At 26.2% G+C, this 24,726-nt stretch overlaps 1 protein-coding gene across 4 annotated transcripts in view; it reads right to left on the reverse strand.

Annotated features, from left to right (window-relative positions):
* Positions 1-19,295, reverse strand: part of LOC132917779 (afadin) — a 62,122-nt gene extending 42,827 nt beyond the window's left edge. For 2 of the 4 annotated variants that reach the window (XM_060978671.1, XM_060978667.1), the window contains exons 1-5: positions 18,649-19,295; positions 6,176-6,301; positions 1,183-1,381; positions 952-1,061; positions 682-847 (exon numbers count right to left, since the gene is read on the reverse strand). In XM_060978671.1, the coding sequence (XP_060834654.1) occupies positions 682-847; positions 952-1,061; positions 1,183-1,381; positions 6,176-6,295 (595 nt within the window). In that variant the 5' untranslated portion in view covers positions 6,296-6,301; positions 18,649-19,295. Of the gene's footprint in view, positions 1-681; positions 848-951; positions 1,062-1,182; positions 1,382-6,175; positions 6,302-18,644 lie in introns of all 4 variants that reach the window. The other 2 variants (XM_060978668.1, XM_060978669.1) reach the window with 2 other exon arrangements.
* Between the last annotated feature and the right edge of the window lie 5,431 nt (positions 19,296-24,726).

Genomic DNA, 24,726 nt, shown 5'->3' on the forward strand with positions numbered 1-24,726 from the left:
AATATTGAATAATATTAAATATTATAGATAACTTTTAGAAAAATATCTAAAAAAAAAAAAAAGAAGTACAAAAAAAAACTTATCAATATTGACAAGTTGAACTGCCTACAATGAAATCCTTAAAAACCATTATTGTTTTTCAGGTTAAAAATTAATTATAATATAAAGAAATATATATATATATTTAAAAAGCCTAAATTATTGATTATTTTAATTAAAAAATTATATGAGTTCACAAACTGAAATATTATAATTTATTATGATAAGAAATATTATGGTCAATGGTATGTATATTGCAGTGTTTAATTAAGCTTGATACATTAATTTAATAGTCATATTAATAAATTTTAATATTTTAATTATTAGTTATTTAAAATATTAAGACAAAACCACATTAAAAATGTAAGCAATCAAAAAAAAATAATATAATTACCTATGTTTTCATTTGAAATATCAAATTAACCTTTAATATTTTATATATTTTGACTTAAAACCGACAGTCACAGTATTATGGGTTCTATTAAAAGTAAATTTCATATGCTAAGAATTTGTTATACTTATAACAAAAATTAACTTGACTTAACGTTAAATAACTTTTATTATTAAAAATGAATAATATATTGCCAGAAAAAATTGCTATTTTACTTTATATAATATGATTAGGTCGTACAATTATTATACCTGTGTATAGTTTCTCAGCAACACCGGCATCATTTTCATCATTTGGACTTAAACCGTGACTTTTTGCGCGATTAAGTTTTTCTTGCTTTTTCAACTGTTTCTTTTCTCGTTTTGATAGCTTTCGCTTAAAACTTGATCCCGCTTCTTGGAACGTCCCGGCAGGCATCTTTAAGAAAGAAACAATAGTTCGTTAAATATGTTATGCTTAATATAATTATGACCAATAAGTAGGCATAATAGAAATATTTAAAATAATAAATAAATATTTACATTTGTTTTTTCATCTATTCGACGTAATAAAAATCTGCCTTCGCGATCATCTTTATGCCAGTTCAACTGTACTAATAATGGTTTTTCATCAACGCCCAATTTTCTTTCATCTATGTGAATAAAAAAAGTTCAAATATGAACGTTTAAAAAATAAATATAAATTAATTTCTAAATTTAATATAGTAAATAGTAATAACAATATTAAATAAATATATAAAACAAATGGATTACCTCCATTTTCATGTATTTCGTATAATGCATACTCTGGAACGGATAACATCCTCATATCAGGTCGAAATTTTTCAATAAGGGTTTCAATAACTGCCTGTGACGTAGCGTCAGATGCAACACGGATGCACTTGGTAGCAACTTTTTGACCCGTACCAGGTTCTTGGAAGTAAAACCTCATTACACCGTGGAAAAGCAATTCCTGCAATTCAAAAATAAGCATAATTATTTGATGGGAAATTGTTAACATTTTATGTAAGAAGTTTTATGTCATTATATACCTATAATAGGTATGTGAGTAAATGTTACGAACACTTTAAAATGCGTCATCACGGCATGCAGTGGTTCCCAATATCCAACAATGAATCATTACCGTATCATATTACTTATATTATTATCATTACTAAGTCTAAAATTATATTCTTAATAAACCAGTTATATTTATTAATTAATATATATATATATTTTTAAATTGTGGAAATTTGTAAAATTATATAAGTATATAAGTACATACTTTTTTAATGCTATTAAACTGGTGGGAGAATACGATACCATACATATTGGCTATTGTTTCAATGAATGCTACATTATTTTATGTACTACTAAAACCACCTGCCTATAGTTCCCACGGACAAACTTAGAGCGACAAAATACATTACCACACATAACATGCTACTACACTGACTAGTGACTATAATAAGACTGAAATATTAGTAGTATGTAAAACAAAAAATGTTCATATCATAACATAACTGTTATTACTACAGAAATTCAAAAAAATGTGTACATGTTTATTGTTTGATGCCATGATATGTGTACAACAAATTTTTTTTATATTAAAATCTACTAGAATTATATTGTAAGTTACGCGTGAATTGTTTAGTCAAATTTATAAAAACTTTTTAATAACAACCATAGCTTATTTAAATATTTTCAAAAAATATATTCATACATAATAATATATTAACTTAAAAAATATTATAAAGAGGTCACTCGTTAAAAATTAAACACTCAACGTACTATAAACCAATCTTAAATTATACTAAAACAAATAAGAAAAATTGTATTTTATACGTTTATACACAATTATTATTATAATTGATAAAAATTATAAGTCAAGTGCATGTTACTTTAATTATATACAAAAAATATTAATGAAAATCCTATTCATCAGCAAATTCCAGTGATTAAAAAAATATAATTTACGTGGGTGTATTCAGTGGTCAAACTTTACTTTAACACAAATACACAATGCTATATGGGTTCAGTTCCCAATACAATGATTAGTATTTATCAATGATTACTTATAATGAAATGTTTAACTGTGCAATTTTTTTTAATATTATTGAGATCGGATTAGTAATAACAATGCTGAGTCACTATATTCCTAAGATTATTTCTATTTCTATGTATGACTCAATTGACAATATAAGAATAATAATAATATAATAAATAAATAAAACACGTTTAAGAAAATAAAAAAAAGTAATGATTTTTAAAAAGTACAATAATAATTTCGAATTAATTCATATATTAATACGTTAAGTTTAAATTACATAGTTATATATTTAAAATAATAATATATTTATAAATGAATATTATTATTTATTCATACAAATCGGTACTAATAAAAACTAACTACATTATTCTTATTTTATTTTTTCATACGGTAAAGTTGTTTGAAAAATTAGTTTATAGATTTCCTTGTACATTTTATAACCCAGATAGCCATTTCACATTATAAGATAAACTGCAGAAAATACTGTTTTACTTTGTTTCTCGCACTTGTGAAGCATCCCTAATTTTTGCTTGCAATAATTTAAGTATAGATATTTTATACGCCATATTAAGCTATTGATAAACAATCCAACCAAGTATAGGTACTACATGTATAACAATTACGCAACCTTGCTAAACTTCGACGTAGAAGAATGCGACAAGGTTAGGGTGTACACAAATACTAACGACATCAACAATGCGATTCATAGTATTATGAATTATATTTCATTTCTCTTTACTGTGTCTTCTACTACTATACAATGTGACACATCATTGGAAATCAGAACATTGTACACAATGAATGCGTTCAATGAAATGTATATACATATTATGTGTGTAGTGTGTGTACTACACACACACATCCATGTTAAATCGGATGAATGACCTGAAACGTGAATAATATATAGAATGTCTCTTTCACCGTTGTATTTATCCATTGAAACTTCTCCGGACTCCGATAATAATTAACCGTGGACGTTCCGCGAGCAAATCCCGGTCATCTTCATGCCAACGTGGAATATATAGTAACATAAAAAATAACTGGTTGACCAATGCGGTAGCGAATTAAAATCTTGTTAATATTATATTTAAGTTTTACTATTCTTAATGATTTAACTCAAAACTATGCAGAATTGTTAAAATAAAATAAAAAAAAAACGATATATATAATTCTCAAAATTATACTAACATGTATTTAAATAGACATTTAAAACAAAATTAAATTGATTATTTAAAATTTAAATATATTATACTTATTCAGATTATACCAGCGTGATTTATATGAAATACAAATGTCCAATAACAATTTAATATACAGAAACTGATACATAATAATATTATTCCATTGACTTACTAATTAAAAACAGTACCTAAATGCATAATATTAATTATTTATTTTTATTTAGTTTTTGTAAAAATAAAAATACAATTTAAGCATTACCAGAAATCATAATCAATAAATATTTATATTTGTAGATAACAAACAACATTTTTACAGCAGCAATAATTAATAAGTATTAATTGTTTTTACTTCTTTATGTCCACAAAAATAAATAATCAAGTAATAATATTATATCCCAGAGATATCTTCGAACCTCAGAGAGTGCAGTCATGAACAATCTTATAGTATAGGTACTCCCGAGAACAAATTATCTATAATTAGTACTCCCTTTTGATATTTGAATGTATTAAGCAGTTTTTATAAATAAAAGTTGAAAAATTAATTTCCTGTATTTTCTTATATTACTGACGGAAAATTAAGATTAAAGTAGCTAAAAAAATAGTAAAAATTATATTATATTATGCAATTAAATATTGCTTAAAAATACATACGAAAATTTTCAGTTTCCACAAGTAGCACTTTAACATAACTAAATGCTTTAATAATTAAATAATAAAAACTTACAACTGCGAACAAAATTTTCAATTTTCATTATTGAACTCAGAAGTCAAAAATAAACAAATATTTTTTTTATAAACATATTTGGAATAAAGAAGCTAAACAAATATAAATAGATACTAAAACAGTAAATTATGTGTTTAAATAATAACATTTTTTTAGTATTATGTTAATAGAGTTTAATCAATAATCATATATTATATTAATGAATGTTTATTCATATTAATTTATCTCATATAAATAGTAAATAATTAAAAGTATTACACAAATAATCTATCTACAATAATAAAATTATATTTTATAATTAATTTATGCAATTTAAATTTTCAAATCTCAAGGAATAAAAAAGTTCAGTGATTCCGTAACTAAAGTTATCAATGAAGAGAGTTGATAACCCTCTTTCAAAGACATCATATGTTACCACAATTATTTTTAAACAATTGAATAAACAAACGTATTCAATGGGCGTTACGCACGAACTAATCATGTATAAATTCCATAAATTGTAAATGTATAATATAATAAATTATGTGATAATAAATATTTATTGCTAAAAATTCTTAGTCAAATTTACAATCTTACAAAATTTACTCCAGCCCCCCTCCCCCCACGAAATATCAAGAAAATTCTATGAAAATCGCTACAAAAATCTTAAATTGTACTTTACAAAAATTGATCAGTCCTCCCCCCAAAAAAATGCTGGCTACACCACTGGATTGAAATAAATATATATTTATAATCTACAGACTTCGATATGGAGTACCTAGATACTAGTATTACATTACTTATTTAGAATCTTATTTATTTTTTAGGAATAAAAAAAATCCTGTAGAGCACGTGCTATTCAAGAGGCCAGATGTCCAGCTTAAATAAGAACTCTCGTTGTACTGCAGTATAAATAATTTACTTGAGAAGAACTACTTATAAAATTTAGATCTATTTTTCTAATCTTAAAACAAATATATGTACTAACACATATATTTTTAGCTGCATATTTTCCTTATGATAAAATATCTTGAAATACTAATACGATTATACTAATCCATACATTTATGTTACTAAATTTTTAATGAAAAAAAAACAAAGAATGATAATAAATAATATATCTTGTGTCACTATACATAAAAAATATTATTACATAGAATATATACATTATACATATATGTATTTTTAAACATCTATAACTTTAAAATAGGTTAATATAACCGGATATATTATAAGCAAATAATTATTTTATTTTTCAACAAGTATAATATCTAATATTAGTTTAATAATCGCAGTTTACTACCGCGGTGCTACCATAAATTATAAAATATAAATACGATATATTATAATATACGTGTATTAATAATTTAAAATATATATGTATTTGTATACATACATACTATATCTAAACATTTGATTTTATGATCAGATTTATATTACAAGTAAGATTTGAATACTAAATGTTTTAAGTTTATTTTTGGATACCTATAATAAATTACAAAACATAATGAAGGGTGTTCTGCTCCTTTGCACACCCTACCCTGTCTGTTATGGGTACTTATTCCCATGCGTTAGACCGTAAAATTTATAAAAAAAAAATACATCATACAAAATACAAACATTACTTTTGACAATGTATTGTTTTTAAATTTACGTTAGACTAAAACAACAATTATTCTTGTCAACGATCTATCCTCACCGTGATCTGAGAGCAAAGTAATATTCAAAGTGTTGATATGAGTAGAATATTAACTTTATAATTTAGCCTTAACACCCTATTTATTGACAATATATAACTATAACATTTTTATGTGAGTAATTAATTTAATTTACCTCATTTGGTTCAGAAAGTTCAAATAGATCCAGTCGATTAGCGTTCCATTGTTGAATAACGCTCCTCAGAGCCTCCCGTTCTTCGTGCCTTTTCATGGCCATAGTCATTTCAGGATTCATGGTAACCTAAAAAAATTGTTAAAGCTATTATATTTCACTGATAAAACAAAGGTGAGTACTTTTGTACGAAACAAGGCATACATATAATATGATCTTTATTATAAGGGCTTAAGGATTTTTTTTTTAGAATACATAACGTATTACATAGGTCATAGGGACATAGGCTATTGTAATAACAAGAACCTATTACAAAAGAATAATATATACCTATATGTATTAAACAAAATACAAGTATTGTAAATTTACGATTATGTATGATACATAAATTAATATTGTATTGTGGTATGAATTATGATTAGTTTTTTCAAAATAACTTTTCGACAATAATATCTACCAACAACTTTGACAAGCAAAAAAGGTTATATCAACTTAACTGACTCATAAATGAATTGCAAAACCAAATTGTACATGAGCATGACTTTGACTTAAACAATCTATAAAAACGTAATAAAGAAACCAATTTAAAAACAAATTCGTATTAAACCCTCACTATTTTTATTATACAAATTCCAGAACTCCTGTTTCTAGAAAACTATTCTTGAGCAAAATGTATAACTCCTTTTAAATGTATGCGTATACAGGATTTGTATACAGTTCCCGTTCAAGAATAATCATCACTTAGAAAGAAAGTTTCAATCAAAAACAAAGCAATTGTTAGTTTAACTACAATTTGAACACTAACAAAAAATATACAAGAATAGCAAAATTACGAAACCGCCAGAAGACATATTGTACCAAGTTAATAAATTATATATAAGTAATATAAATACTAGATTAATATTTGCATTTTTTATTTATTTATTTTTAGCGATAATGTGAAATAAAAATTTGAAAACTATTTCATAAACTACCTTTAAGCTTGAAAAAATGTCTTATTATATTAGATACAAAAGAGAAAAAAATGAGTATAGATAATTACTTCAGATATTTTATAATACATTAAAAAATTAATTTCAGTTAAAAATTTTAAAGTAGATGGCTTTTCAAGGACCTGGCGATGTAAAAAAAATCAGACTATATGTATAACACAACCTTAAAAAATCTTAACGGTTCTTTATTGGTGTGGCTAGAAACAAAACCCAGGACTCGAGGTATGCTATTATTGTCACGTCGTATTGTAACTTATTGAAGTGTTGAAAACCTGATCATCTTTGTTACTAAATTCCGGTACATTACTTATGTGCAGTGTGCACACATTTTTGTGTTATGTCGCGTGTGACAAGAATCTCGATTGCTAAGAATTAAGAAACATCACAAAAAACCTAAAAAGGAATCCACTATACATCAGATATATTATATCAATATTATAATCAAATATGTATATATATATACGTAATATTTTAACAATAAAGAATAGTATAACATAGCTTCATCAAAAATATTTCCTATGGCTATATAGTAATCACTAATCACTATTAATTATTTCAATACATTGAATATGTTTTATATACCATGTAAACTGTACTTTACAAACTTTAAAAAGAATATTACACATTTAATAGTATTAAACATTAATTTATACAGTATTACAATATAAATCATATTTTAAAAGGTAATTATAATAAACCATTGTTCAAATTTCCAAAAAAAAATGGCTGATAATACCACAACTATTAGTGTAGTATTTTAAATCAATGATAAAAGTATAATACTTAATGAATATTATCATTGTACATTGGTAAAGGTATATATATCATTACCTGTATTTTTTTGATATTATAAATTGAAATATTGAGAAATATTAAACGAAGGCGGAACAACAAACACTAGTGTGGCATCCTCTTAATATATAATAATATTATACTCGTAAAAAAATTGAACTTTTATTTTATGATAATTGACACAATACAGTTTATTATTATTATTTTGATTATTACTATAGTAAGTAATTTATATAAAAACATTAGTTAAGTACTTATATCGTATAACAATGTAAATAAAATAATAAATTATACCTAATTTTTTTATAAATTTATTTAATTTATTATGGTTAATTATAAATATATTTATTTATTTTTTTTTGTAAAAGACAATCTATTATAAAACTAAGTGACTCTTTAAGCACGTTGATTCATTAGAATTCAAAACACTCAACAACCAACTGATATTGCAAAAAATATTCATATATATTCTTAAAACCAAGCAAACTAATTTCAAAAAATTATCTACCTAACTTGCTAAAATATAAAAATCAATCACTTTCTGAGCCAACTACGATTACCTCTTCAAAAGACAAGAATTAGTTATCAACTAAGAATAGGACACATATAACTATAATCCATCGACATCTTATGTCAAGGGAGGATCCTATAACGTATGCAACATCTATGGCATACAACTCATTTCACTTATCGAATGCCGCAATTTACAATAAGAAACCTCCACTACTCACCTTAAACAAATCCTCAGCTCGAACTATACCACTACAAATATCTACTAATAAAAAATATAAAATAATAATATATTATATGAATGCATTTTCTATAATCTCCAATGACAGTTCCTGCCACGGATGTTATTTCAATAACAAAAAAAAACTGCACAAAAATCTAGTAACGATTTCCGATTTTGGTTGATGATATAAGAGTATTTTCATCATATAAAACTCGATATATAATAAATCTGTATCTCGTAATTAAAATGTAATATATCAATAGTTTAGTCTTGAATTTTAAAATACCTTGTATAACTAGTAAATTAGTTTGGTAAAATATACTACAAAATTATGGTAACCGAATAATCTAAGAACTGTGGTCAATTTGTTTTTGTTATAAATAATATAAATTATAACTTTCTACCTAATACTAAAACGACAATATTTTTTAAGTATATTAAAAATAAACCTACTAACTTATAAAAACTAAAAAAAGTATACTAGAGGTAGTTAAGTAGATAATAAAAGTATATATATAGTAAATCTATATAAATAATCCCAAAATCAATTTAACAAACATGAATTTATCAACGAAAGGGTAAAATAGGTATATTATATAGACAAACTATTAGTACATAAATAAGTAACAATTAACAATAAAATATTAGTGACGATAACGTATATTATAATATTAAAATAAGTAAAATTTCAAATGAAGTCTTATATTAAAACCTATTCAAATTTAACGCAAATGTTTTCTTTATGTTCTAACATAATCTACTTTTACTACAAAATATTGTTAGTTATATTTTATCAGTAAAAGGCAGTAGTATACTCTCTTAGACAACCTGTTGAATGATCAACATGACGTATTTTCAGCACATTAAAAGTATGATGTCAACGTGTATAATGTATATTCTAACCATAATTGACGAATAAGGCCAAATCAATTCACAAAACGTGGATACCAATTTATATTGTAGAATATTAAATATCATATTATTATATATGTATCGAGATATGTATGATATATTGAGAGCATAATAAATAATAACTATTGGTAATTAAAAATAAAATAATGTGCAGATATTAACACAATAATATCACGCCCACATTCCAATAAAATATCAATTATGCAAGTCTTGGTGAATATATTATATTATTCTGATAAATATACTTCCTGTAAAATAATAAATATAATTATTATTGGACAATGGTTTTTAATAACATAGAATAAATTAAATATTATTAAAAAGTCTAAATGTAATACACAATGCACACGTCAATAATTGTGTATATAATTATAATGTATTAATGGTTAAGCTTGTATTATATGTATACAAATAAACAAAACGTAAAAACCATTTTATTAAAAAAATTAAAGGTATATAATAGAAGATAGTTATATTAAAATTGATATTTTAATAGTGTATCGTTTAATTTTAATTTTTTCAACTAGTTTTAGACAAAAAAATATATTTTACTTAATACAGAACGAGAAAGATCTAATGTTCAAAAAAAAAAAAACGAATAACAAATGGACATTTTATAAAAATAAACGAATTGTATTCAATAGTCCTTAAAGTATTTTCTTAGAATTATAATATTGTAATTTTATGTTCACGCACGATACTCTTAATATATCTGATCATGGTCGTCCGTAGTTAACAGCTGTTATCGCGCAGAACGATTTCATTATAATATACGAAATATATAGAGCGTCGAAGACCGGACAAGCGTAGTAGCAATACATAATATACGCATATATAATAATCTGCAAGAACCCATTACCGTTATTGTATGCGAAGCTTCCGACACACCGTATTGAATACCGTACTATATAAATAAAATATAACAATATTATTATTATACACTAATACTGTTACACTATGTTGTTCCTGGTTCGGAAGGAAAAGAAATAAAAAAAATAATAACACTGGCGTATCATCGCGTATACATAAATTTACGAATAAAAATGTGTTATGGAACACCGCCGCCGCAGTGTGTCTGGTCTACCATGGCGACCGCCGACCGGACTACGAAGAAGACTCATCTTGCATCCAGATCCTACATAATATAATTATTATAACAGTCGCTACCTATATAATATTAAAATATTATCATAGGCAGTGATTGTGGACTTAAAGGTAAACTTAACTCTTTATAAACTTTTATAAAGAAATAAAGGAATGCAGTTGAAACCATTTACTTATTTGAATGTAACCTCTTTTTAAAAAATGTAACCCTAAAATTCTTCTAATTCTCCGCCAATTAATATTATTGTTATCGATTTGCTAGTTTATAGACACGTATCTTCTAAGTATATATTACATCCATACTCTATACATAATTGTATGCTATAATATAATATAAGACTTACCGGTCCTGTAATAAGTCTATACAACGAGAACGAATTAATTGCGATTTTGACGATTCACATGCACACATTGTTCTCAAGCACCGGAGTGCGTCGTTAACGTAGGTCAACAGTGCAGCCATTACATTATCGTAACGCGTCGTTTGTTTTGTTAACTTTTAAACACGCAGAGATGGTTTATTCACAAGATCAATTCCGCGGAGAACCACCGAGTTATCCGAAACAAATTTTTGTACAGTATATTATATAAATCAAACAAGATCTCAAATGTTTTTTTTTTTGAGACGATCGCATACCCTCCCGCGCAGTATATATTTTCGCAGGAAGCAAATAGCGTGATGAGGATGAATACCATAGAAATACATAATATTATTGTAAAACCAGTAGCAACGCGACGCGCCGTCGATCGTTGGCGGTTCGGCTAGCAGCTCGTGACGATCACGACAATTTATTTATTTACATACACGTTGCACATCGTGCCGGACTCAGTATGCAAGGAAACACGTCATAATCATATGTTGAAGAACACGCCCACGAAATGAAATAATAAATAAATTCCGCATCTCAGAAACGAGTGTTGTATAAAAAATGAAAAGAAATATAACAGCAGCACCTATAGTAATACTATAATGTCTGTAATAATAATAATGGTATAAAACACAACCTAACACTGTGATATCATGTTTAATGTTATAATATACTATTGTTATTAGCCCCCTTGATGCGAGATCGTTGCATTTTGTACTTTTATTTTTTTCACACCACGTCTGGTAAGAAAAATAAATAATTTTTCCATTGATATAATAATTTAAATTTCAAAACGATTTAATTTGTTAACCAACTTCCAAAGCAATACCATAATATTTTATTTTATAAATCGTAAATATTTATCATTATCGAGTATTGACAGACAACATAATATCAAACTGTTGTTTTCAAGGTTGTAAAACGGCATTAATCTATCAATGTACTTTTGATAAACTAAAAACCTTAATACTTTTACTCAAACGATATCAAGGTTTTTTGACATTTTTCTGAGCTGTAAGATACTCATTCAATCGACTAAACCAGCGGTTCCCAACCTTTTTAATTGTGCGGACCACCAAATTTGTAAAAAAAACCTTTGAGGCCCACCTATATACGTAAGCACACACACATAAACATATATATATATATATTTATTAAGTATATAATAAAAATATGTAATACTATTATTTTAAATATATATTATATAATACATATTATAATATTTAATATTAAATGGTTCACGGCCCAGTACTACGTTGCTCATCGTGGCTCATGGGTTGGGAACCGCTGAACTAAACGATTGTTTATAATGATTATTATCACTTGTTATACCTATCATAATCAAACAACTCAAAACTTAATAATGAACATAATTCAATTATTTATTTGCATACTTATAAATTTATAAATGTATAATAATATTATAATTATTTAAAAGATATGTAATAAACAGTTCTAAGTATATAGTTGTTTTTAATAACTTGAAACAAGTGTATATTATTTATAGTTCTTGTTCTTTGTCATAAATAAATGAGTGAAAAATATTTTCCTCATCATTCTTTTAATTTTTTTTAATTTTAATAACTCGATATGAATTCATAAAATATACCTATCTAAATTTAATAGTAATACTTAAATAATAATATTTATGAGTAAAGTTTTAGACAATTTAAAAAAGGTATTACTGAATACTGAAAATTGTTATTAATTATATTTTAATACGTGTTGGTCGATTCGTCGAAATCCTATTGAAGGACATTTTATAAAAATATATTCTTATTGTACCTAATATAATAATATTTATTTGATTATAACATTTTATTGACTTAAAATAAAATAATTTGATTGAATTTTGAATTTTTTTAAGTTTTGTAATAAATTATACTCGTAAAAATAAGTAAGTACAAATTTAGCGAATAAAACATAACTTGGTCACGGTGTAGTACATTTGATTAGCTAACCTTGTAAACAAATAAATTAGGGGATTAACGAAAAATAATGATGAAAATAATAACAGTAGACAGGGACGAGCCTAGTCATTTCCTGTTAAACTGAGGATGGGCGGTTTTATCTACATCAGCTAGTAGTTATAACCTACTTGGAAGTGGGACAAAAAAATAAACAAATAAATAAATCTAAACACAGAGGAATGACTATAATATGCATGTGTCCTCAGTACAAGTATACAATGAGCTTTCGTGATTTCCTGCAATTGTAAATCTTGGTTTCCGTTCAAGTGCTACATATAACAATAATAATCAAATGTAAAAACCATAATAAAACATTCAAACGGCATCTTTTGCACAAATGCATACACATTTATGAAAATATTCAATAATATAATAATACTTACTGCGAAGCCGTTTAAATGCTTGTATTAAGGTTAATTACTAATCTCTTTTAAACTATGGCTTGCCTTTTTTAAGTGTTATACATTACTTTCGAATAGATACAATTGGTTTTATAAAATGTTTAGTGTTTAGTCGTGTTAAATCTTAATCGAGGTCTTAACTATTTATTAAACAAACAAAAATTACACAAAATACAAATTATTTTTATTTTTATTTATACAAATATTAGTTTTATAAATATATTAAAAGTTTAATCACTTCGAATATCCACAATTACTTATCCGTTATTATCATTTACAAATAAAATTCCAGATAATAAAAAGGTATCCTAAAATATTTAAAGAAGTCCAATAAAGACAAACAAAATACATAATATGAAATTTCGACTTAAAAGTGTGTACTTACTACCTACCTAATAAAATAATTCAATTATCATTTTAATTACTATATAGTATATGCATAGGTAAAACAAAATAAAAAAAAACACATAAAAATACAAACACTATTTGACCCCTAAATTTATTAATATACTAATAGCTTTAACTAATATTATTATCGACATATACAGAAATTAGTTTAAATTAATTATTAGCTTAATGAGGTTTGCTAAATAAATATTAATATCATACAGTTAGGCATTATAATATTTTATACTTAATTTTAACAATTACGTATCTATGTCGTAGATACCTGTTATTTTATTACAAAATAGTATAAAAAGTAAACTAATGTAAAACATATAAGTATCGAATTTAATATCCTACAACTCCGAAAATCGCTATTGGAATAAATGCTCTATTTCCAAATTAAAAAACAAAATGCATCATGTTTAATATTTATTATAAAAAATAATTTATAAGTAGAATACCTTAAAATACCTAAGTTTAATTTTTTACTAAAATTCAATTAAACATGATTTAAAAATATATTTATTAACCGTAATTGTATGAAAAGTATAATAGGAAATATTAATATATTATATTACATATTTATTTTCCTAATTAAAATACGATTTATATCATTTTTTAAATAAATAATCTATAAATAACCATGACTACTAAAAAGCACTGAATTAATTATTTCAATTTCCGAATAAATACTACTGAAATATTGTACTAGGATTATTTTTGTTTACACTAGGTATTTAGATAGATATAATTCAAACCAATTATGATAATATACCCGACCTATGATTTACGAGATTATGACCTATAACATTTGAACAACTAATTACTTATACACATACACATACCATTAATACCTACAATAAAAACATGAATATAATCAAAAACTGTATTAAAATTTAAAATCTTACACCAAAGACATTGAATATTAGTTATTACCAACAAGATTATTTAATTATTTTATAATCAAATTAATATCTACAAATCTACAAAATATTACATGTTTACCTATAAACATCCTGTATTACAGTTCATCAAAGAAGTATCATTAAAATATTAAATAGTGCAAAAGAATTATGAAATAGTCAGATAGTATACGAATTACACTTTTATTACGTAAAGAGTAATAATATTATTACACCGAAAAGAATGTGCCCCAGTAAACTATCACCTACCACACACTCAAGTGCATTCCACACGCAATATTTATACCCATATGTTTCTCATACACTCTTGTAATACACATGATATCTGGCAATGGAAATTAACTGGATTTTTAAACTAAACATATTTGCTATAAATATATAATCGTAAACAGAAATCACTGAAATCTATATTAAAAAAAAAAACAAGGGAATATTATAGATAGGTACCTATTTTTTATTTTTATACTATGTTTGATAAATTAACATTAACGAACGTACAATGAACTCTTGAAGAATGTACTTTAGAATGACAAATATGAACATAATCACTGATTACCTACGTATTTGAAACTGAATAAACTAAGTATTTACCTGTTGAATCAAAAATATAATAATAGTAAGACTTCCTGCATAACTTAATAAACTAATTAAATATACTAAGAAAGAACACATGAAAAAATGTTGGTATATAACATTATTGTACTTAAATTTAAATGTTATCCGATCAGTTATAGTCAATTCAGAATAAAATTTATTTTCCTACAGTTAAATGAGTAAAAAATCTTGAAAAAAAAAGACGTATTAAATAATAAATAATTTATAATCTATTAATAAAAAATACAACTAAAACGTGCATTACGATTTTTAACACATTTTTAAAACAAAAATGTTACTACATACTTTTTCTGAAATTACCTAGAAATTAGATTATCTAATATTAGTCACTTATAATGTGTAGAGAAAAAAAGTTAAGTATGAATAATTTTTGGCAAATTTTAACGCATAATACGCATTATTGCTTATTGCAACACGTTAAACATTAGATTTGTTGTATTGCTTATTTGCTCATTAAAATGTAGGACGCGTACTGGCGTACTAAATACAAAAATATTGAAAAACAATAATTACCTATATATTGTTATACATAATGTAACTCTAACTGAGATCTTTCTAATTATTTATTCAGAATGATTCAATATTTTATAACAAATCAAATGTTCCAGGTCAGAATAGGAACAAAAAAAAGAGAATGGAATTATTCCATAAATGCGAAACTGAACTTCCTCAGGAATCAGTCATATTAGGACCAACCCCCTTTAATATACTATCACTATAATATCACTTAAACCCCTAACACTACTCAACTACTGGCATTGCTTACTGACAACACGACACGACTGACATTACTCAAGACAACTACTCCGTATAGAACCGTCAATACAAAAACTCCAATTTTCTTTAAACTAAATCACTACCTTGTTTAAAATATGGAAACTAAACAATGATCCAACCAATAATGCAACAAAAAATGTTGCATTAAAAAGATTGACGATCTCCACCGAATTTGTGTAGAAAATCAAGCTATAGAATGGAATAAATATAAAATATCATCATGATAGATGATATTTTTCATGACAAAAAACTTTCCTAGACAATTAACAAAAATTTTTGCAAGGCTATACCAAAACTCTTTATTTCTTAATTAACTTCCTACAAATTTGAAATTAGCACAGTCTCCTAATAAAACGTACTTCTATCGGAATCTGATGCTAGATGATGACACTGACGATAACACTTACAATAACGGGTTACACTGGTACGAACAATATTTATGTTAGTATTATATTAGGTATACATTATTTTATATTATTTAGATAAGTGTATTTTATACTATTTTAATCTAATATTTATTTTATTTTTATTCTATATTTAACACGCCTATTCTCAAATTATTAATATTATATATATAATATATGTGTATTATTAAATTTATAATAGGTAAAATGTAATAAATGTAAACATCTTAAAATAATACTAATAATTTATCTAATTACACATAGTTATATATAATTATTTATTAATATGATGGTAAAAAAAGTACAAATCATAATCTATTAACTCAAAATGCATGCCAAGACTGCGTATTAGATTTAAATATAGTGCAATATAGAGTATTGTCGAGCTTACGTTTAAAGTTTTATCATATCAAATTTTATCACGTTATTTAAATTAGAAGTAAGTTATTTATTTCATACCCGCAGTAGTAAATTTTAACACTAAAAATGTACCTACTATTTTGTTATTAGTGTTTCGTCTTTTTTTGACATAAAAACGTTACATTATTTTTAAATATAAGTAATGAAATAGTTTTTATTTATTGGCAAATAAAATGTAGTTTATTGAACCGTGTTTATGGTTAATGTATATTAATATTTAAGTAAGGTATGAGAACAATAAATTCGCACGACAAGGAAAATCGAACAACGATGCCAATTTAATGATTTTAAAATGTTCCGTGTAAAATTTGATTATCATTTATTATACCTAATATACATCATAACATAATATTATTATTGTGATGAATTGAAAACTAAATTAATCATATTATAACATGATTGTGTCGCGATTCTGGTATTACATTATTTTTATTATTATCATATATATATATTCGTATCAATATTTATTATCCAAAGGCGAAAAGGGGAACCACCTTTTGTCGAAACGTCAACGTACCCGCCACAAAATAACTCGACCTTTACGACAATAACCTAACAATTTTATTTATTTCTAAAGAAAGGCTGTGCCGTATAAAATGAAATTCATGACAGAAACCGCGCGTGCATATAATATGTATTTAAAGACTTAAAGTTATAATAAGTTGAATTCGCACACTATTATTGTGATTAGTGATAGATTTATTTATTTATTTATTAGACAATAAATTATACCAATAATAATGATTTAAATGTCATCATCAGTGTTTCCCCGCGTTAAATTTATTAAAATTTCAAAAATTACGTAAAGAACAAAAACCGAACACATTGTGTCATTGTGAAGATATTATAACATTAATTCATTAATATTTAATGATCATCAACATTATTTTATGAAATATGACACCGGAGGACAACGACAAGACGGAGTACCGCGCACGTATTGGCTGTAATCCATAATATTCATAATATTATATATTTTATTTTTCGCGTTGATCGGTGGCACGGCTATTTCACACTATGGAATGAAATGCGGAAAAAATCAAAACAATAATAATAATAATGATAAATTAACGATAAATAGATACCACATTTCGACATAAGATTATGAATAATAATAATAATGTAAGTAGGTATAATATTATTATTATGTATCGTTCCCGATATCGTGTTTCTTATCTCTCCCCCCTCCCAAAAACGCACCTATCGGTAGAAATTATTACGGCCTCCAAGCCAGGCCTTGGGAATGTTTGCGCAGGACACGGCTGTTCGCGAACCGAAGAGTCGGATACCCGCACATGTCATGATAAATGTGCTAAAAATTATCGTATAGATTGGAAATCGCGCAAACAGTGGTCGATCGTGATCGGATAAAAATAAAGAAGAAAAAGTAATAGAGGTTACCTGGTCACCGTCCGGCAGCCATCTTTGCACGCAATCTATACGTGAACTCGGCGGCGGCGGCGCACAGGTAGCATACACACAATACGGAGCACCACCGCCGCCGACAATTCAAATGCGCGAAACCTAACCGCCTTTTTCCGTTCGGAATTTATGGTTTTTTTTTTTCTTTTGGCGACAAATAAGGGCATAGTAAACACGGAGTGGGGGGGACGGACATATGTATACGATGACGGGTTATCACAAATATGTGCGTAAGGTGTGTAGAGTACGTACTCACTTTTTATCACAAGGTGTCCGACAATCAACAGCGTTTGCAGGCGGTAGCGGTGGGTACTGCGAGATTTCGGTCGACGGTCATCATCTCGATCGCACACTTACACGCAACACGCCCGCGGCTACGACAACACAACGGGTCGTACGGCCCCTGGGGCCATGATCCGGAGGAAAGAAAACAGCGTCACCGATACAGACAAAAAACACGGTCACTCGCGAAACACCCGGATTCAGAGCTGTCGCGTTTATATTATTTTGCTGTTAATAATAATTGATCATATGTGACACTCGCAACAGGCGACACGCGCGCGGACACTTGTTTACCTGCACATCGTCGGGACAGCGGCGGATTTGAACGTATTCGTCGTGTTTCGCGCGAACCACACGATAATATAACACTCGGAAAATACGCACGGACGAACCAAACACACGGATTATTGATAATAACGACGAGACGCGCACTGCGTATACAACTCTACTGCTTCAATACGACGCGACACGCACACGGGCGGCGACAGTGGATTTCGAACGAAATTACAAACGGAGGGGAACGGCGGCGGCGGCGGCGGCGACGACGAAGAAAATAATAATAATAAAAATACGGTACAACGGCGGTCACACGTACGAAACGTCACGCACCAGTCGACGGCGGTGCCCGTAACGATAAAACCGGCCGCCGGGCGCATGCGCGCACCAGGTGAAACCAGATTTGCGATAGTGGCGCGGCGCTGCGGCCAGGCACGGTGACCGGGTGGGGATTGCCGTGAAACTTATAATACACACTGTATACCTAATACGCGTAGTTGTACGCTGGTGTTACACTGTGATAATATATATACGTCCGTATAGGTATAATATTATTATGTATATATACACATAAAATTATAATATTATATTATGTAGGTATATAAGCACAAAAGAGACCTGCTGGCTGCTGCTGTTAGTTTGCCGGCGGCAAGCGGCTTCTTGTTCGTCTTCGCCGCTAGATAATATTATTTATGTATACCTACATAATATAGTTTTAATATTATTCATTTCTTTTTTCTTAACACCCCCTCCCTCCAACCTTCTTCCACAAATCCTATTAACCTCCCCACGCCATACACACACACACATGCTCTGATACTCGATATAGGTACTCATCGTAATTATAATACACAAACTGCGTATATATAATATTTTAACGGACATAATACCTACATATTACGTACGTACCTTACCTATATAATAATGTATCATTCCGAACGGACCGTTGTAAGAATAAATTTATTTTTAAATCTTACGCGTAAAATAAAAAAAAATCGGAAAGCTATGAATACATACAATATTTTTACTATTTTGCTAACACGGTCTATAAATCATATAATTATACTTTAATTTATAATATATTGTAATGTCACTGACAAAAATCGAAGTACTATATACCAATTAGACATGATAAACTGGATGGACTATAATTGGTAAAGTACCCACCTATATAAATATTTAATATAAAATATATATACCTGCAATTTATACCTTAACTATAATAATATATATGTATGTTTCAGGTTTATTATATTACCTTAGAAACATACTAAACTGTTATTATTATTGATTTAATCATATTATACAGAAGACATCGTTTTCATTTTAAATGACTAGAAATATAGGTATAATAAAAAATAAATATATGATGTATACCTACATAATACATAACAATATAAGTAATACACTCCTATAGTAGGGTGTATAAATTATCCGTATTATTATAAAAACTGTATGGAATTATGGAAGAGAAACTTTACTGTATTAATTTAGGTATTGTTTTTTTTTTTTTGCTAACATGACAATAAGGTTAAAACTGGTTGAAATACCGATATAGCTACATATAGGTTCAGGTTTATCTAAATCTGATTTTCGATTTCTCTATATAAGTTCAAATTCAACAATTCAAGAGATTTCACAGTACATAACTTGTAAATTAGAACATTTAACTAAAGAACTAGGCAATACTTAAAAATAATAATAGTATAAATATTTTTCATTTTATAATGAAAACTTGACGTATATACGCATTTTAAACAAAATTAATTATTTATTAATATAATATACTATGAATTATTTAATTTCGAAAATAGTTTATTCACTATATAACTGCTTCAATATTTAAAATAAAATATTATTAAATTTAAATTTAAATTGGACAATAAACAAATGCAGGTGGTATATTTGAATTTTCTTTTAATATTAATTAATCATTTTAAAATAGAAATATAATACAAAATATTTACATTATTAATGGATAGGATTGACGATTGAAAATGACAAGTAAAATAGTCATTTGTGATCAATTACAAATAAAAAATTTAATTTAACAAAGTTAGAATTTTAGTGGTTTCATTATTTTATAACACTTTCAATTTTATGTGTGTTAACTGTGCAGAGTACCTATGTAATATAGCCGCATATAGGTCAATGGCAACACACAGACTTATCATAAAACGTCTTTGTCCCATGGTTGGCCCACTGCCCTACTCTGTAATTTTATATACCGAATAAGTATAATTTATTGAAAATATACATATAAAAAGGTTTAAGGTGGGAAAGTGGGTACTGCTCTGCCGTACAGTATATAGATGTCGTATGGTAAATTTAAATTTGATGATATATCAATATCAGTAGGTATCAATACACGCAAAACACGATTTCAAGCAAAGATTGCCTGACAGCCTATATCATATTAAGTATACCTATATTTCAAGTTATATTTTTTAATATTGCTATTAAAGTAATTTATTTTACTATATTAGTATTACAATAGATTTATTTAATTTTATTAATATTTAATTACTATAATAAGATATGTTATTTACATCATTAATATTATCACTATGAACTTATGAATCAATAACGCCTAACCGTAAAACGGTGTGAATAGGTTCGTGTTATAAAATATATGCAATAGTTTAAAATTAATTTAAATATTTTAAAAATGTCTTTGAGTATATTATAGTAATAAGTTATTACTAATAATGTTATAGAATAAAATAAAAATAAGTAAGTCGAAATTTTCAGCTTATTTCACGTAATCACATAGCGTATATATACATATAATAAACGTAAAAGTTTCTAGTCACCACGAATATTATTAAAATATTATTTTAGAATTATAATGAAATAACTAACATTGTTATTCTTCGTTTAAATACCTAAATTTTATCAAAATTTGAAATTAAAATGTCTAAAAATAACTGTGTTTTATAACACAGTTTAGTTAACGGTGTACCTATACCTATATATTTTAAATTTCTTGGTTTTACTTTGAACTTTTTACAAGGATCCTTGTATTAAATGTTGAACATTAAGCATTTAATAAAAGATATTTATATTTTTGGGATACAGATTTCATTAGCCGCATATCATATGAACAAAGTCTGCGCACGTCGATGTCTATACGCTTACATTATATGACTATATGAATACGAAATAGTAGACTGAGGATAACATATTTTGTAAAATGTAGCTAGTACTCGATAATTGTTAAAATTGGATTAAGCAAATCTATATGTACTGGATTCTTACTATAGTTTATTTATACTTAGTTAATATTAGATCCAATTTACATAATATTATCAAACTTATAGATGATAATATAAACGCGAAGAATTTTTTTTACTATGTTTATTTTAAGACGAGTTATTTGAATTTGAAAATGTAGTAATTACTTACTATTAGGTGTGGTATGAAATGTCAACAGGTTAAAATTCCGATTAAACTACTATTAAACCATTGTTAAACCAGGTCCAATATATGACTATGAATAACACTGTTTAAGCTCAAATGTTTACGAAATATGTCAAAATCGCGAAAATTTGCAAGGAATTTTGAAGTTGAAAATTTATAACAATTTTTTAATTTATACTTAAGTTTATAAACCCAACATAAGGTTCTCCGTAATTTTTTCTTCAAATAACTGTAAAAAAAAGTTATAGCGTTTATATAGAAAACATTTTATGAGCATATATATGAAATTGATTTATTAGAAAATCGCGTAAAATAACGATATATTACAATTTAAATATAGGTAATAACTAATAACTAATAATAATATAATATATCCTACTAATTAGTAATTATCCTAAACAGACAAATTTTCTCCGTTCAGAATCGTTTTTCGTATACAATGATACCTGTCATTGCATTCAAATTTAACACGTCTATTATAGTGACCTACTCACCATCTCTACTAAACAGCAGAACAATACCCAATTGCCCTCCCTTTTTTAATTTTAATTATTGTAACGATTTATAATGATTATTTTTACCGAAAAAAATTGGTCACAATACATTTTAATTAGTTAATAATTAATTTGGTTTGTCGGTATATCGTTTGATATTAACTATTTAAATCACTTTATTCTATAGGACTTATAATATAGGTAATGAGAATCCAATATTGATATACATACATGATATATTATATTCCACGTGTAGGCTGTGAAGATAGAGGTAACATGTATATGTATATGCAAGTACAAAACACTCTTTAAAATGTTTTTTTTTTTTTTAATGAAACTACAACATACACATTTTTACTTCACCAACTACATATAAGTTGTCATGTGATAAGTCTGAAAAAAGTGGGAAGAAAATGTACCTTAAATGTTGTTGTCATTTTGTGTGGAATGTGAAAATATGTTTTTTTAACACAATATATTTAAAGTTTTTTCATGTAGAAATATTTTTAAAATACCCAAGTCCCTAATAGTGTAACATATATACCAGACATAATTTATGGGATTTTAATAGTTTTTACCTAATTGTCATGTCTCGTCTCTCATTCACCCTTTAATTATGTCCACTCTAAAAATCATTGGTCTTACTGTTTTAGGTGGGTACTGGGTCCATCTCCATCTGAATATAATATTCTTATCATTAGTTTATAGGTACCTGTTAAGTATAGATATAGATTATAGGTACTTAATAAACTTATAAACCTACCTATAAATAATTACATATGAGTGTAACGACAAAAATTGAGTAAGATAAAAAAAGTTAGCTAAAATTCCGGTAGCTAATTATTTTTCAAACTCATTGATTTATCAATTTATAAGTGTATCGTTAAAATTCTAATTTCTATTTATGATATAACAATAATTTCAAAAAACTTATACAATACTCTAATATCGAATAAAGACTACCAAAGTTATAAAAGGTAAGGTAGGTACCTATAATAGTTATAATTTATAATATATATTATGTTCTGAATTATATAACTGTACACTTGAAGAAAAGTTTTTAATTATTAATTTTAAATATTATTGAGTTTCTCTACTTAATTTTCCAAATTCTAACACATTTTTATGCAAAAAAAATAATCAACCTACTCCGTATGGCGTATAATTATATATTAGGTGTCGAGTGGGTCATTATTATGGGTGTGTTAAATTTTAATTCAACGAAATATCATTAGGAAAAACAATGCTGGGCGGAAACAGTCTGTCAGCCTATATTGCCAGATATATTTCTTGGTATACTAATTAAAAAGTAGTTTATTTTACTTTTAGTATTACGATAAGTTGATGTATAATTTTTTCCGAAAATTTAGCATTCATATTTTTTTTATATTATTAGTATATTTTATTTATTATAATCAAATATATTTTTATCATATCATATCAATTTATATAACTGAAAATGTAAAAACATTTTTCTGTTAATACCATAAAACAGTAAAAATAGATTCACATAACACATAGATAATATCTTAAAATAAATTAAAAATGTGATTGCGATTAGTAAAATTCATAAAAGTTAAATAGTATAATTTATATAAACATTTTTAAATTCCCACTCATTATTTATCGTTTAATAAGTAATTTCGTCCAAATTTGAAATTAAAAACGTCTATATAAAAATAATTTTAAATTTTTTAAATTGTATGGTTTCAACATAAACTACTTAAGGAAACGCGTATTAATTTTTCAAAACTTAAGTTCTTATGAATTTCTAACCACAAAATAGTTTGCAATTGTTTATTATTTTTTAAGAATTTTGTCAAAATTTGACTTCAAATACATATAAAAAAAGTTGTGCCTAC

The sequence above is a fragment of the Rhopalosiphum padi genome, chromosome 1, assembly GCF_020882245.1.
Source record: "Rhopalosiphum padi isolate XX-2018 chromosome 1, ASM2088224v1, whole genome shotgun sequence".
NCBI classification, from domain to species: Eukaryota; Metazoa; Arthropoda; class Insecta; order Hemiptera; family Aphididae; genus Rhopalosiphum; species Rhopalosiphum padi.